General features: G+C 40.1%; 1 protein-coding gene across 3 annotated transcripts in view; it reads right to left on the reverse strand.

Annotated features, from left to right (window-relative positions):
* The window catches only part of NUP58 (nucleoporin 58), a 38,745-nt gene extending 21,463 nt beyond the window's left edge, over positions 1 to 17,282 (reverse strand). For 2 of the 3 annotated variants that reach the window (XM_075715914.1, XM_075715895.1), the window contains exons 1-9: positions 17,167 to 17,282; positions 13,151 to 13,290; positions 11,770 to 11,805; positions 10,396 to 10,548; positions 6,575 to 6,709; positions 5,682 to 5,792; positions 2,790 to 2,814; positions 2,275 to 2,340; positions 1,305 to 1,479 (exon numbers count right to left, since the gene is read on the reverse strand). In XM_075715914.1, the coding sequence (XP_075572029.1) occupies positions 1,305 to 1,479; positions 2,275 to 2,340; positions 2,790 to 2,814; positions 5,682 to 5,792; positions 6,575 to 6,709; positions 10,396 to 10,548; positions 11,770 to 11,805; positions 13,151 to 13,290; positions 17,167 to 17,282 (957 nt within the window). The remainder of the gene's footprint in view (positions 1 to 1,304; positions 1,480 to 2,274; positions 2,341 to 2,789; positions 2,815 to 5,681; positions 5,793 to 6,574; positions 6,710 to 10,395; positions 10,549 to 11,769; positions 11,806 to 13,150; positions 13,291 to 17,166) is intronic. The other variant, XM_075715903.1, reaches the window with a different exon arrangement.
* Between the last annotated feature and the right edge of the window lie 226 nt (positions 17,283 to 17,508).

The raw sequence follows: 17,508 nt of genomic DNA on the forward strand, positions 1-17,508 counted from the left end.
TTCTGCATGAAGTGTTCAAAAAGAAAATAGCTACAACTCTGCTGTTCATTCATATAAAATATCTTCTTCATACATTTAAGTTAATATCATGATAGAATCTGACCAGAAATTCTTCAAAGAATAGACTGCCAGAAAGTTGGAGAATTGCAAATACCAACAGAAGTTTGGGAAAGGAGCAAACAACAGCACATACTGAAAGCACATTGAGCTCTCAGAAGTTAAGAAAATACTGTGCTAAACTGTCAGAAATAAGATCTAATTTCTATTGTACTTCAAAAATCCTGTTACAATTATTGAGGACTAGGGGGGGAAAAAGCAACAATTAAGTGCAATGAAGTAACACACCTAAAAGAGAAGAAATAGGACAAAAAGGATTATTTAGATTTAGCCTTTTAAAAAAATATTAACTAGTTAAAAAAATGCCTCTCTTTCTATGGAAATGATCTTTTTATGTGTGATAATAACAGCATACACTTCTGTTTAATAATTTCTAATAACTCTATCACCCAGAAATTCTCCGTGCCTGGTTCTGCAATTATTCTCAACTGCATCATTTACAGAAATACAAGAACATCAGTAACGAGTTTTTATTTTCACAGAAAACTGTTGGCAAGGCACAACTGCAGAGTATTTCCTTTTGGTATCACAAGATACAGAAAAAAATATCAACTTTTTACTTTAGAATACACTTATTTGTACAGCAAGGAGCCTTGACATGCCAGATGAAATAAAAAGTGGTACAGAACTTCACTTGAAAAGCACTTGCATCAAAACTTGAGCTCAAACTGTTTGCACAGTTAAGATGCAGACTCGTGGACAGAGTTGTGACTCAAGTTCACTAAATGAATACTGTGCTAGTTACAATACTTTGGTCCCTGAAATGTTATGGGGTGGGTTTTGTTTGTTTTTTTTTTAAAGTCATCAGAAGAAAACATACTTGCATTTCTGCTGCTCCAGAGTCCAGCATGTTGTTACAAATATGTCTTCACTAGCAGCTGAATATATAACTGAAACTCAGCTAAAGTGGGCACACATTCCCTTCTGTTGCCTTTGCTATATAGGAGCGCTTTCCTGAATAAAAGCCATTTTATTGCTGCTGTACTTATCTGAGAATACTGACATCACAGATTTCAGTCTCCCCCAGTAACTTCAAATAGTTTAGAAGAGATTCAATTTTTCCACTTTGCTTACAACTGCTTTAGTTTGGACACACGTGTTAACTTGACTGATAAAGGCGGCTAGTTATACCGTATGAAATAATCAACATACAAACTCTACATAACAAAATTTACTTTCAATTATACCTGTGCAGTTTCCACTTTCAGTTTGTCAATGTTAAGAGTGTTTCTCTGTAGTCCACTGGCAACTACAGACAGAAGTTGTTTCAAAGCTTTAATGTCTTCTTGTACTTTAAGCATTGCTTTAGAGGACATTCTACTAATTTCTTCCTGAACTTGTTTTTGTTCTTTCACAAATTTCCTGGGGAAGGGAAACAGAAGGGGGTAGGGAGGAAAGAAACATAATACATTGAACCTGAAGTATGCAAGTGTTTACTACTTGGTCACATTATTTAAATAGCTATTAAATTAATTTTTCCAAAATCAAGTACTGAACAGTAAAATTACTGTATAGCATAGTATTATCTTAACTCCTAGCATGTTAACGCTGTAAAAAAAAAAACAAACCCCACAAACCAAACTCCCTGAACTACAATAGCAAGTGTTTAAACATGTTATCCTGAACCCTGACAAACCAAGATATGTATCAATTATTTTATATATATAAAAAATAATACATAGCACCTATGTTAAAGTGATTACTACTTTGAACTCACAAATACACTGACATATAGCCTCTTTGACTAGTCTACAACCTGCCTTCTTCCTGCCTGAGGGAAGGCTCTTTCACAGTTCTATTCCATACGAGATCCACAATGCACATGTGATATGGACGTAAGGTTCAATACTTACTATACATGTGCAACAGGCTTAATACTCCCAGGCAGAGATGGATCAGATTCTAAAAGCATATTTGTTGGGCATGCCCGTTTGCATAAATGCATGTAAAAGCAAGGCTGAAAAAACCCCAAACAGTCTAAGACTTCAGCCTCCAGAACTACTTGTCTACTCTGTTCCCCAGGATTAACCTGCTGAAAGGACTTGGGCTAGTAAGTTATCCTGCATGCAGCCTGCAGTAGGGTGTTTTCATCACAGAGCATCAACAGCATACAATCCTTTATCTAATCAACTACCATAAGTAAAAAATACTACTTACTGTAGATTTTCTACATCTTGACAGATTACTGGAGGTAGATTTTCGTCCTTTAGTGCTTTGCTATCTCTGCAAGAGACAATGCATGTTTAGATGGTGCTATAATACTGCCAAACGTTGTTGCACGACTACTAAATATCATGAAATATTCAAGTGACTGATTACACAGTTTTGCACCCATTGCATGTATGCCACAACTAGGAATGCTTTGGATTAATGCTCACAGATACTATGCCAGGGTCCAGCCTGTGGTGTAAGTATTGCACACATTTGCAGAAACCATTTTTCAGACCACATGATCAGTCTATAGCAGATGCCAGATAAGCTGTAGGTATTGCATTTGATGGGAAAATTGCAATGTTTAAAACAATGAACCACCATTACTAAATTGCCCATATTACAAAAGTCGGTTGTTTACATTTATGCCTTTTTCGAGATTGAAGTAATAGAAAAGCCAACATATTTAGTTTAGCTGTTTTCTAATAAGACATAGAATGCAAAGAAAATCTGACACTTACTCTGGTCTTGTTCCTGCTTTGTCACCTAGAAAATAAAAACTGTAGATCAGAAATAAAGCTTTGAAGAACAAAACAACCTGAATGAGATTTTAGGGAAGAACTAATGACTACAATCTGCTTGATTTCTCTTGATAAGAGGAACAGACTAGGCTAGCCATAAAAGAAAGAAGGTTTTAATTTACTCCCCCTTCACAGATAAGTATCTTTTCAAGAACAATGGTTCAACAGTTGAGGTGCTAATTTATTGGCACATAAAGTAATGCAAAACATCTTGTGTCACTATACGAGTCACTAGAAGTGCACAAACAACTGCAGTTGCATAAGAAATCTGATTCTGCTTATGCAACCACAACTCACTTGGGCCTGCACCCACAAAACACTCAAGTGTTTAAAGTCGGCAATAACAGACTCCTCTCAAATATGAAGGTAATGAAGGTTTGCCCATTGGACTTCCCTACAAATTCTGCTATTGCATCAAGTCCAGTAATGAATGAGGTTTTACAAAACTGAAGATGTTACTGCTTACCTACCACCTACATATTCCAAACTACGTATCTGTGGTTCAAGATGCCAAATGCCTCTGAGTAATAGAACAGAGCTGAAACAAATATCGTGCATTAACACAGGCCATGACTATTTCCAGTCAGGGGCAGTACTCACACCCCATACTGTAGCAGTCTGCTAAGAACACTCACTCAGAAAGCCCAAGAAGTGGGCTTCATCATCTTCAGCTGGATGTAATTCACATCCTCACTTCCCTCTCAGTGCCACCAAGGCAAAAGTAGCTACGCAGCTAATCCTAGTGCCACAAACATTCTAAGCTGCACAAGCCAGTGCTCCTGCCAGGAGAAGCTACTACTTTTAGAAGCAATACCTACTTAAAATTGTCTGCAGACTCTGTCACCCAGTACATTAGAGTGCCTAGAGTCTCACAACCATTCGCTATACCTTTTGCTAAGGGGGGGGCGGAATCTACACAAAATTGGGGGAGGGGGGGAGGATAAATCCCAGAATTTTCAGACTCCTTTCTCATCTGATAACCTAAAAATTAGGCAGAAAAACAAGTGTACTTTGCTTTCTCTCTCCAGCCACTTTTTTCCTTTTTGCTGTACATCAGAACAATACTTACAAAGTAAAAGATACAGATTTGAAATCAGATTTTGCTACTTTCTGGGCAATTGCTCCAGTTTTTATATTTTTTTTACATTCTTCTTAGTAATACATGAGGAAAATATGTATAAGAACAGCTTCTTTTCCTGCAGCCGTATACTAGTCAGTCAGTCTTCAGTCTCCAGAAGGAAAAGCTTTTATAATGAATTCCAGAAGAGAGAACACAGGTGCTAGTCCCTATCTGTACTGGGATTCCTAGGGCACTTTTCTTTGGTAGCCACAACTCTTCCTTCCTTTTCTTCAGGAGGGCAAAGAAATAAAAACTTCAGAACCATAAAACTACCACCCTCAAACCTTAACACAGTTCCTCATATAGCAGTACTGACAGAACTGAGTAGCAGCACACAGGTAGGGATACTTGTCAGGGCTGCTTACACCAGCACTATCCAGTATAGGAAACTCTCCTAAATTAAAACAAAACAAAAAAACCCAACAAAATGAAAACTCAAGAAACAGTCTCCTTCAACATTTCCCACTGCTTATAGCTAAGGGATCTCTGGTTATCATCCTGACCACGACAGTCCAACTCACCCAGTTCCACCATGCAACATATGGGGAGTTCAGGTACTCATTCAAGTTTCTGCCTAAGAGCTGGGCAAAACAATGCCCTTCAAGCGTCAGACTGAAGTAGATTTTGAGTCTGTGGTTCTCTGGTCCTCATTTTAAGATATTTGTATATTACAGAAGTGTTGTGATAACCTAATATTACAGTAATGGAAATCCCGTAAGAACCTAGGAATAGGAGCTGTTTCATCACTCCCAGTTTCAGTAATAAACTGCAAAACCAATCAACACCATGCAAAGCACTCCAGTTTGGACAGTCAATATGCTATCTCTTCTACAAGTATAAAGAATTATGTCACCACAACTTATGTTACTCTGTAAAGATGGTTTCATAGTGTTTCTATATTTCCTTCTCTTTTAGCTATTGGTATACCTAATTTAAAATTTGGCTCCTGAATGGAATCAAGAGATCAACAGTATTGATTCCCCAGAGAAGATGCACAATTTAGAATCAGCTTTAGTTAAGCTTACTCTGGAAGTATAAAAGCAAGACAAATTAATAGGTATCCATATGTCAATGCTCAATATTCCTTTACTTAAGTCCTTTAAAGCTACCAGAGGTAGTTTTTATAAACTGTTTTTAACAAACTGATATAATGTATCAGATAGAACTATGCACCACCAGAAATACAGCTTTGAAGAATAACAGCTAAAACCAGGACATTTTTGTTGTGCAGGCTTTCGGGGGGTGGGGCGGCGGGGGAAGTAGTTTAAAATCTGTTAGAGTTGGAGAAAGCTGTTCTCAAACGAGTGCTTTTCGTATTTGCAATGCATTACTTAAACGTAGCTCTGCTCCCCCCTCTAGTGGCTATTTGACATATAGCTGTTCAGAAATCTCCCAAGGCTTTTCAGCAAATGGCCCCAAATCTTTGCTCCTGAAAGGCTAAAGGGTTTAGATCCTGGTTCTTAAGTATGATATTGGCTTATACTTACTTTAAATACATAAATTTACATTACATTGCATTTGTAACCAAAATCTTGTTCTTCTATATAAGCACAATATCTAAGAATGAAATTAACTGAAATGCCTTGTACGAGGGGGGGAAAAAAGTTAGAAGTTGTTTGCTTTAATTCCACACAGTGAAACAGTGTCTTTGCTGTCGTGCTCTAATAATTTTCTCAATTAAAAAAAAATTGAGTGTTTTAAAACAAACTTACTCTTTTTGTCTGAAGAACTACTAAAATCAATGCCACCAAGACCTTCATTGGCAGTAGTTGAAGGAGCTGCAGTTGTCCCCAGAGTTAAACTCAAAGCATTCTGCCCAAGTCCTAGAAGAAACCCAAACATAATTTCTGCACTTAAAATGTTGATAATTAAAACTTATTTTAAACTAAAAACACACATAATCTTGCTTGCAGTTTGAGTGTCCATTTACTACATTTGGATTAAAAAAATACGCAAAATAAACAGAGAAGAAAACAGATTGCATGAAGTTTCATACAACTGTATGCATTTTATGTAAATTCTTCATACTACCAGGTAGCTAATTAGATAGCTAACTTATTATCAGCATCTTAAGTATCTTTCTGTTTCATTGAGAGTTTAAGAGCAGTGTTACCAAGACTACACCACAGTGCAACAAATTTTTCCTCTAGAGCTGAAAAAGACAGGAAGCTGTGAAATAACAATATTAAAAGATTTTATTCATACCAAAAGCTACCAAAATAAGCAGCTTTTAACTTCTTCACAGTCAAAGGAGATACTTGTATATCACTGCCCTCTCCCATTTATGATCAACTGCCTTGAGTCAATTATGGCAATTACAAAGATTTCCTTGTGTTTTCATTTAAAAAAAGTGTTAAGTACAAGTGAATTTAAGAATGAGAAAGAAGCCAATGATTTCGGATTTCATTTTTATTGTCCACGGATAGCAACACTGTTCTTAACTGTAACAGTGTGAAAAAAGACACTTTCACGGTGTTAAGATTTTATATAAACATACATTATGAATTTATGCATTTATATAATCTTACATTATGAATTTATGCAATCACACATTAAGTCTCAATGTTTTGAGACAGAAGGAGGAAAAAACTAAAATAACTTTTACCTGTTGCTGCTGTGCTTGTATTCTGGAAGAGTGAACCTCCTAAACCTGCTAAGGCTCCTCCTAAGGAAAGGCCTGTGGAGGCAGTTGTAGTTGGAGCAGTTGTGCCTCCCAAATTTAATGTAAAGCCAGTAGTTCCTGCAGAGAAAGCAAACCAGCTTCATGCAGACACTGCATTCAAATACATCCATAGACAACCTGAAATAACTGAAAGGTCTGAACAGCATCTTTATCATAATTGAATAACAAATCATTTATCAGCAGTCCTGGCTAAGCAGGGAGGTCCCAGTTGACTGGAGATTAGCAAGTGCGATACCCATCTACAAGAAGGGCCAGAAGGAGGATCCGGGGAACTACAGGCCTGTCAGTCTGACCTCCGTGCCAGGGAAAGTTATGGAGCGGTTCATCTTGAGTGCCATCATGTGGCACGTACAGGACAACCGGGCAATCCAGCATGGGGTCATGAAAGGCAGGTCCTGCTTGACTAACCTGATCTCCTTTTATGACAAGGTGACCCGCTTAGTGGAGGAGGGAAAGGCTGCGGATGTTGTCTACCTAGACTTCAGTAAAGTCTTTGACACCGTTTCCCACAGCATTCTCCTGGAAAAACTGGCTGCTCATGGCTTGGATGGGCATACTCTTTGCTGGGTAAAAAACTGGCTGGATGGCCAGGCCCAAAGAGTGGCGGTGAATGGAATTAAATCCAGTTGGTGGCCAGTCACAAGTGGTGTTCCCCAGGGCTCAGTATTGCGGCCAGTTCTGTTCAATGTCTTTATCAATGATCTGGATGAGGGGATCGAGTGCACCCTCAATAAGTTTGCAGATGACACCAAGTTGGGCAGGAGTGTTCATATGCTTGAGGGTAGGAAGGCTCTACCAAGGGATCTGGACAGGCTGGATCAATGGGCTGAGGCCAGTTGTAGGAGGTTCAACAAGGCCAAGTGCCAGGTCCTGCACTTGGCTCACAACAACCCCATGCGATGCTACAGGCTTGGGGAAGAGTGGCTGGAAAGCTGCCTGGCAGAGAAGGACCTGGGGGTGTTGGTTGACTGCCAGTGAACATGAGCCAGCAGTGTGCCCAGGTGGCCAAGAAGGCCAACAGCACCCTGGCTTGTATCAAGAACAGTGTGGCCAGCAGGACTAGGGAAGTGATTATCCCCCTTAGCATACTCAGCACTGGTGAGGCCGCACCTCAAATACTGTGTTCAGTTTTGGGACCCTCACTACGAGACAGACATTGAGGTGCTGGAGAGTGTCCAAAGAAGAGCAACGAAGCTGGTGAAGCGTCCTGGAACACAAGTCTCATGAGGAGCAGCTGAGGGAACTGGGATTGTTTAGCCTGGAGAAGTAGAGAGCGATAATGTCTCCCCTCAGCCTCCTCAACTACCTGAAAGGAGGCTATAGTGAGGTGGGTGTTGGTCTCTGTGGTCTGTGGTGGTGCATTCCAACCCCCCCCACATTCCTCTTTCTCTTCAACGGCTTTACGATCTCAGGAATTCCAGGCTGCCGCTTTTGTGTAGCGAGTTAGTCAGTTAAGCGCCCCTTAATAGTACTTGAAACTCCTACATGGCTGAAGCAGAGAGCAGCCCTGTCCTTATCAAAATCTTCATATTATGGCTAATGAGGGAAGCAAGAACAAACAGCTACCCCTGACAGCCTTGAAACAGAGTGGTATCATCATTACTGGAATTCCAGTAACTACTGATCCAAACTGTGGCTTGGGTGGAAATTTACTGGTGATTGAAGTCAATCATCTCACAATCCTATAAACAGCAGTCCTAAGTGAGGCCCTTTGAGCAATCCTGGACTGCCACGGGCTGCATCAGCATCTCCCTCTGATCGAAACGCCTCTCAGACCTAGCGAAACCAGCAGACTCCGAAAGTCTGCTGCAACCAGAACTCCACTGCTGAAGATCAACAATGGAACCTGGGCTGAAGTTCTCCACTCCTCAAGGCTCAACCCTCACCCGTTGAGAAATGCCAAGACATTAGATGTATTTCACTGAACTCGAGGGGAATTTTTAGCAGGCATACCACTATTATATATGCATTCATGTTTGTGTGTATACATGTGTGAATCAGCTTAAGTAGTCTGTAGATGTATGATTTAATTTCAAAGAGAGTCTTATACTGCTGCATTATTCTTATAGCATTATTCTTATAACCCGTTGACGAAGTCTGAGACTAAGAGCGGGCCTAGCCACACCTAGACTCCTCTCTGAGGAGGAGTTTAGAAAGCAAGGGGGTCCATTCTGAACCTCATGACTCAATGGGAGGGTTCTCCTTATCCCCTACATACGCAATCCCTTTGTGAAGCATTCCAACTCAGTGTAATTTAGTTTTCCTTTATGTGCTTCCATGTAGTAATAGTGAACCTTGCCATCTTCGAATCTGTAACTAAGTCACTGTTTTGATCAATTTTGTCTAATCACTTTATTAATCATTGATGATTGAGTGCTATTAAAAATATTACAATCAAATTCTGTGATTTGCTACAAGTAAATTCTGTTACTAAATCAAACTGTGTAAAGTCACTCATTCATAGTAAACTGACATAATCAGCAGGATTCACAAACCTGTATTCGTGACACACTCTTCTCCCAAGTAACAAGAGACAGGACAAGAGAAAATGGCCTCAAGTTGTGCCAAGGGAGGTTTAGATTGGATATTAGGAAAAATTTCTTCACTGAAAGGTTTGTCAAGCATTGGAACAAGTTGCCCAGGGAAGTGGTTGAGTCCCTATCCCTGGAGGTATTTAAAAGATGTGTAGATGTGGTGCTTAGGGACATGGTTTAGTGGTGGACTTGGCAGTGTTAGGTTAATGGTTGGACTTGATGATCTTAAGGTCTTTTCCAACCTAAATAGTTTATGATCTAAACTCAATAGTTGTTTTTATTTCCTGCAGATTTTTCAGACAAAGCCCTAGAGACTTTTGAATATGTTATTTTGTTCTACAATATCATAATCCTGATTAGTCCATTTACCTGCAACTATGTAAAAACTATGTAAAATTTCTGAAAGTCCCCCTTTAGTGTTCTAAAGAATCCAGAACCCGGCACAGAATTTATTTGACAGCATAATGGATCCAACAAGTGCTATTGACTTTTTATATTAAAATGCTGAAATGTTAGTGTTTTATGTTAACATTAAAATATTTTACACAAGACAGATGATACAAGAACATTTCCTTGGTAGTTTGAGCCTTCTTCTGGAATTAAGCATCCCAGCTTTTGGTAGGATAGGGAAGAATTGAGTAGAGAAAGACCATAGGCATAGAGACAGAGCGCAGAGGGCACACATAGCTGAGCTCAAATGCAGACTCCTATGGTTTAGAAAAAAACTCCAGTCTTAGTTATCATCATGCATGGTGCAGTTTAGCTGAGTTAAATATGATGGCAGGTGTGTGCCAATACAAGAACTACACTGGAAAAAAACTTGTTTCCACTACTAGTTAAGCATTTCAGGCCATATATAAAGGCACACAATTTCCAAACTTTTCAGCTGTGCCTTCAACCTTCAGTGGTGTTAACAATAACAAAAATAATGATTTTACATGACGAATCAGCTCTTGCTACACTTCTAATGACTTACGATTATATGCTGCCTACATCACATGGTATATTGCCCATAAATCTATCCATATTAGGGTACCCAAATGTAGAACTAGTGAAGTCCAGTAAACCCTCTTATTAAAGTACCACAAAATTATGTAACTACTAGAAAGATATAGAGCATAGAAGTGTTTTACCATAAAGTTTTACTGTGAAAAAGAACAAACACCAGCCCCCCAAAAAAGAAACCAAAATCTCTAAACATTTTCCTACCTGCTGCAGGAGTCGACGTAAGAGCAGATGATAATGATAGGCCACTCGCTGAGGTAGAAGTAACAGGTAAAGCAAATGGTGTGGCCGAACCTGCAGGTTTGTTGAAACCTAAACTAAAGCCTGTGGTAGCTGCTGATGTGGTGGCAGGCGTGCCTAAAAGAAACCCAAAAATAACTATCACTCCTAGAACATTCTGTTTGAGAACAAATGCTCAATCCACCTTCTCTTCTGAACTATTTCCATTTAACCATCATGAGCACCACAGCATGCACGATCACTTGCATCAAGTAAAATATCCCCATAGCACCTTCAGATACATTTCAAAGGTTTACATTAACTGCACAGGCATTTTTTTTCCCCCAGATTTCCTAGTGATCCAATGGGTTTTAATCATGGACTGGCAATTATATCTAGTGGTAATCTTAAACAACCCCACACCTGTAAAAAAAGAAAGAGCTTCCACCAAGAACATCTAATAGATGAACAAAATATTGGTAAATGGAGCTATAAATAATACTGCCCAAAATACAAACTAAAAATTCTCAGTTGGATGTGCATACCAAAATGAATGCATATCTCCTTTCAATTTGTAAACCAGACAATTGTTGAGATGTTATTCCCTCAAACTTTGCTCTTGAACACTTTTAAACTAAAGCAAATAAAGCTTCCACTTCCTGCTGTTTTCATGGTAAGAATACATTTTACATTCTAGAATCCATATTCCAAAGTAAAGGAGGAGCGTGCATATATATACACAAACCACAACAGCATGCGTAAGAAACACATACTTGGTATTCTCAGTAACTGCTGTGTGTCTTTTTTAGATGACATCATTTCATTCAGCTATTGAAAAGAATTAATGTTCATCTGCATAGTACCAACTGCCACATATGATTATGCATCACAGAGTCTGTTCTGGGTGAGCTGCTGCTCCTGCCTTCTTCTGCCTATTTCATTTGCTTCTTTATCCAACACTATTTTTTCCTATTTATTCACAGGTAATTACAGACCTGTTCACACAAAGTTCATTAAAGCAAGAAATTCTGCATGAAGAATTCTTTGATAACATATTCCATCTCCCCTCTGCTGAAGGATGAGGCTCATTAGAGGGACATAAACACAAAGCCTAACTTTTCACTATGACCACTGTCACTGTTGTACAAGAATGGAATAATCCTTTAACAACAAGTAACAGTGCCCAGAACTGCAGGGCTCCACTCTGGTTTGCAGCCTTAACAATTGGGCTGCAAAGCAGACTGTAGTTAGTAATGGGGAAAAAGCTCACATGTGATCACTAACTTCCTACATTACAAGAAAGATCTGTTTGGGTTTTTTTTTGCCTGTATAAGATTAAAATCCAAATTAGGTCCTTACCTAGAGTCAGTCCTGTAGCAATAGTTGTTGCTGTTCCTGCTTTAAGAATGAAAACAAACAAACATAATAAGAATAGTAATTGAAGACCACAGAGCAGTTAGTAAAAAACATGAAACAAAACACTGAAATAGTGCAATGTTATGAGACAATATGTAGACTATTACACAAGTTTTTTTCTATAGTATGTTGAAAGCAAAACATTAACATAGAAAACAGTATTTGTAAGCACCAGCAGCACAAATCAAAGCATAACTGACTTCAAAAAGCATCGTTTTTCTTTATAAGAATCTGCTAACAGTGAAGCTGATGTTAACACAGTCATATAGCAAATTGTTTGAAATTTCAAACAAATGAAGGTAAACAAAATTCTATCAAGTATTTTTTCAGCCATATGGCAGTATATAACATTAGCACATAAACCAGCAGATTTACAGTATAATAAAGAGGATTATAGAGTCCAAAGTCTTTGTGAAACCCTGTGTCTCAGTTTAGGGTTTCTGCCCCACTGGTAATTTAAAGACATTATTTTGAACACAGTGCTATGTCATTTCATACTTAAAAAAAACCAAACCATTTGATTAAACGATCAAAAGAATCATTGAGAGCTAAAAGAAAATTACCCCAATGTAGCCAAACACAGTAATACAGGCTTTCAGTCTACTGTTGAATTTACTTCTAGTAGATTGGTTCTTAGAACTTCCCCTATCTAGTCATACAAGTGTACAAGGAAAAAGAAGACCATTTTGCTAGCAGTATTGGAGCCAAAGTAAAATTCATTGTTATGTCTGCATGATAGCTGAAAAAAAAAAACAAAACCAACCAACCCCCTCCAACCAGAAGTTTTCTTTTTTGCACTCCAATACTCCTATAAGGTTCTGTATATTCATAGGCCGAATTAGAGACCTAGGAAAATATTAATAAACTTCATGTGTATTGCTAACATTTAAAAAACCCACACAAAACCAGAAATATTTACTACTGCAGGATTACAAATACTAACAATCTCACAATGTTTTTAAATATTTTTCAGATCAAAATATACCTCAATCTTAAATCATGATTTTGAGCATCCTGGATGAAGAGTTAGATTTTCCAGAAAACATAAGGATTCAAATTATGGAACAATTTACACCAGAAAACTGTGCCTGGGCCTGTGTAACTGCATTTGTGTTTCTGCAGCATTGGTACTGCATAATTCTCAGTGAATGACCTTTTAAACTGTTCAAGGAAACCTTTTTACAAAACTACGTAAGTAATATTCTGAGCTATAGAATGACTGTAAAAAAAAGTAAGCACATTACAATGATCCAGTTTTTGTGTACATATGATATATGTCTTCACTGTTGATTAAAATTTCTGCTGTGCAAGAATTTTTTTCTACCTGTACTGGTGCCTCCTAGTGTAAAGCCAGTGGTTGATTTTGATCCAAAAAGTCCACTCCCAAAGCCCACTGAAGGAGCTGATGTAGTCGCTGTAGCAGTGGAAGAGCCCAGAGTTCCAAAATTAAGTCCTCCTGTTGAGCTATTACAAAATAAGACTATTAGCAATAATTATTTTTCCAAATTAAAAAAATCCACCCTTCCCCCCACCCTTATTTCAGTTTCTTTCCCACGCCATCATTCATTTTCCTGAACCACACACAATGCAGCTGGACAAGACAGAGTCCAAGCTCACTGCCACCAAACAGAAAGAGGAAGCCTGATCTCCCTCTTTCCTTCTACAGCTCTGTAACTCCCATGGCTTCCCTGACAGACTCCAGCATTTGCTCAGCTCCTTGCTGAGCTGACACATCTTGCTAAAACAGTGGCAATTTTGAACTTTTCTCTGTTAGATCATCTCATTAGCTCTGCCTAATTACTCTCCCTGAACTACTGAAACAGGAGAACAAATGCTAGAGGCAGCACAAATCCGGCAACAAACCTGCAAGAACACCTTTTCAAAGCAAGTTACAAGTCCAGTTAGATACCTCTGACCAGAAACCTCAACCAATGTTAATTTATTTTATTCTAAAGTAATAAGCAGACACACAACCACTCACATCAACAGCAGAACTTTGCCCTATCTTACCACCAAAACACACCGATGCATGAATTCATTTTCTAACCAAAATGCTACCCTTCCCCACACATGCAAACCATAGAGGGCCCATGCCACACTTTCTTTTCTGACTGTATACTTGTCCGAAAGTTACAGAAATAAACTTCCAGAGCTATTTTCATAGATGAAGGGGAAGAGAGAGGAAGGAGAGAATCAGAGATCAGTCATCACCAGGAAAATTAGGCCTTTTTAATTTATTTTGGGTAACTACACATTTTAGAAGTTTCATGGCAAATACAGAACAAGCTTTACATTTAGCAGAGAACACATTAAGTTATTGCACAAAATATAGGGGGAATACAATAATTCTGATTATCTCTAACCAATGAAATTACAAGTACTAGCAGCCAGATGAATCTACGATTTAAAAAATTTTGTTCTTAAATTGATGAAAGATCAGGTGAATAATTTATTTGTAAACTTCCTGCTCCCATTTGTGAGCCTTTTTACAAACTAGCCAAATTTTCTCTAACTTAAACAACATTTTGCTTAAGTATAACAGTAGCACTGAAACAAAATGCAATTTAGACTTCAGGATAACAGTTGTCAAGAAGTATTTTATGTTTCAGGTGTTCAGTGTTCTCTCATTGCTCCCTTATCCCCTCTCTTTGTATGAGGGCAGCTCCTAGGCATAACAAATTAAACACAAAAGTAAATCCTTAAAAAAAAAAAGGCTGTAATGAGCTTTTACATAAAAAATGTTCAAAATATCTACAAAACTGATCATGGCAAGCCCAGCAAAAGTTAGTTGCAAGTTCAAAATCTAGTGTGAGTTATTCTTAAAGGAGTTATTCTTAAAGAAGTAATTCAGGAAGCAGAGTGACCAAGAAGTTTAGAAGGACACAGACCCACTAATCATCCAGCTCCCCAGGGGCCAAAGTGTCTCGCTTTCTGTACTGCCAAAATTTCAGCGTACTAAACTACAGCACCATGACCTAACTGCTTGTAAACTTAAACATACAATATTGTGCTTCTCTCACTAGTCAAGAGTTTATGTTGCTCATCTTTTTCCAGTATATACAAAGATGATTCTTTTGTGAAAATTTTTGTTCCAGCATTCCAGAGGAAGAAAGCCAAGGTACAAAATATGCAATCCAGCACTAAAGGACAAAAAACCAAAAACCCCAAATAAAGTGAAACAGCATTTTGTTTGTTTGTTTTTTCTGACAGAAAGAAAGCAAAATGTAGAAATAAAGTAACAGCAGCATTCTCACCAGCAGGAGAAAGCACGTGCCAGAAGGGCTATCTACTCCCCACAGATGAAAGGACGAGGAGCTCAGGTCACTGAAGTCAGGTCTTAACTCTAATTTTAGAACTAGTACAAAGCATTACACCTGGCTAAAGCATACTATAGAGAACATCAATTAACAAAAAGAAAGAGCGTAAGTACCAGAAGGGCTATTGGTACAATGCAAGAATTAGGTAGGCCAGCATATTGCATAGGCTTTGGGCCACCAGAATATAATCTTTGACTGGTCACTTACACTGATAAATAATACTTATGCTTGGACGACACAATAAAGCCCCTTTCCTCCCAACACCTGGCAATATTGTCTTAGACCCAGCCCAGAAGAAGAACAGCTTCTTCTTACAGTCTCAAACATGTTCTCAAGCAAACCATCCCACAGGGATGCTCAAGATTCTTTCATCAATCATCCAGCAGTAAAAAGGCCTCTTCCTCTGTGATACTCTGGGAACCAATAGCCCTGAAGACTTGTCCTCCTTGTAAGAATAAATACACGAATAAAAATGCATACCATACTGCTATTAATTAGCACCTGTTAAAACTTTTACTTATTATTCTTAAGATATTAAAAAGTCAGCTAGAACAGCAAAAAAACCCCAAAACCCAAACATAAAAATCTTTTAAGTTCAATAGGCAGTTTTTAACAAGTGCAGATCAACAAGACAAAAGAGTTTCCTTTGTTTCAGGCAGTACATTTAGAAAAATGTTTTTGAGTAAACAAATTCTATTTTAACTCGCTCATTTTAATCGCAGGAAACCTGCATTAAACAGGCATGAAGCAAAAGAATCTTATGTCCTTCACTAACTCCACAGGAGCTTTACTGTAGGGGTAAAAAACACAGAAAGAACACAAAAAAATCCCCACCAAGCACAGGTAACACAAGAATGTCATCAATCTGTCATGACCACAAAATTAAAGAGTATTAGAAGAGACTCAGAAAACTTGTGCCCTCTCATATGGGCTTCCAAAAAGCAATACTGCCATTTGATCCACAAGTACTCTTTCAGATCCAGATGTTCTGTTCCCTTCCCCTCACACTCCTGACAATTCTGACAGATAAGTATTTTTCAAATATATCTGCTTCAGGTGAAGTTCCCTTGAGTAGCTCACCCTGCCCATTTAGTTTACATCACAGTGATCAATTTTGCCTGATCAGATTTGGGAAAAACTCTTGAGACAAAGTTCCACTACAACAGACCTAATCTTCCACAGAGGCAGGTCAGAAAAAATAATCTCTGCTAGTACAGTTGTGTGCAAAGAACGAAAAAAGGGGGGGAAAAAAAAACAGTAACAACAAAGACTCACCTATTATTCTGAGAAACCTAAATACTAATAATGCCTTTAGTACAGAGCCTGCTCTGTCACATGCACATCAAAGCACAGCAAAGTTCTCCTTTTACTCCAAGACACTATATACCAAATGCAAAGTTATCTGTCTGTATCAGAAAGGATAAGGTTGCACCGAACTTCAAAAAAAAAAAAAATTCACACTGGAACATTAAACATTTGGAAACATTTGGGCTTTGACACCAAGGAGCTCCATGCCGCACACACAAGCTCAGGCTGACTACTGAAACCCAGACACGCACGATTCGCGTTCTGCCTTCAGAACGCTGGAGATAACCGTGAAGGGAGGCACCCTGCTCCGGCAAAGCCAAAATACAGCAAAATCAGAAGCGCAGCCCGCTTTGTTACTAACTGCCGAGCACACTGAACCGTCCGCCTGCATTTACCAAGCAGACGCGGCAGGAAGGGCACCCGCACCCCTGCGCGCCGGGGCAGCCGCGCTGCAGCCGGTTCCTCGGCGCACCGGGGCCCTGTCGGCCAAGAGTGCCGGGGCCCCGGGCGCCGCCGAGGCCCGCAGCGCGGGGTGCTGCTGCCCCCCAGCACCCACTCGCTCTCACACACACGCCGGCCGCCCGGGCCTGCCCCGCCGCGGCCAACCTGGGCCCAGGCCAGGCCCGCGGAGCGACGGCGGCTCGGCGGCGGGCCGGGCCGCGGGGGTCTGCGGCCTGCGGGCAGGGCCGAGCCGGGGTGGGGGGCGCCGCGTTACCTCGGCGTGGCGGCTCCGAAGGAAAAGCCCCCGCCCCCGCCTCCTCCTCCCGCCCCGGCGGCGGCGGCTGCCGCGGAGCCCAGGGTCCCCGCGCCGAAGGAGAAGCCCGCAGACATGGCGGCAGCGGCGGGAACGGCCGGAGAGCGGGGCTGGGAGACGGCGGCGGGCCCCAGCCGCGGGGGCCGAGGAAGGCGGCGGTGGCGGCGGCCTCCTCAGGGTCCGGACGGGCGGCGGCGGCAGCGGCCTCCTCGGCTCCTCAGCGCCGCATCGCGCCCGGCGCCAACTTCGAACCGAGCGGCGGCAGCGAGCGCGCGGACGCCAGCCACGCTCCCCACGCGCGCC

The sequence above is a fragment of the Pelecanus crispus genome, chromosome 1 (genome assembly GCF_030463565.1).
Source record: "Pelecanus crispus isolate bPelCri1 chromosome 1, bPelCri1.pri, whole genome shotgun sequence".
Lineage (NCBI taxonomy): Eukaryota > Metazoa > Chordata > Aves > Pelecaniformes > Pelecanidae > Pelecanus > Pelecanus crispus.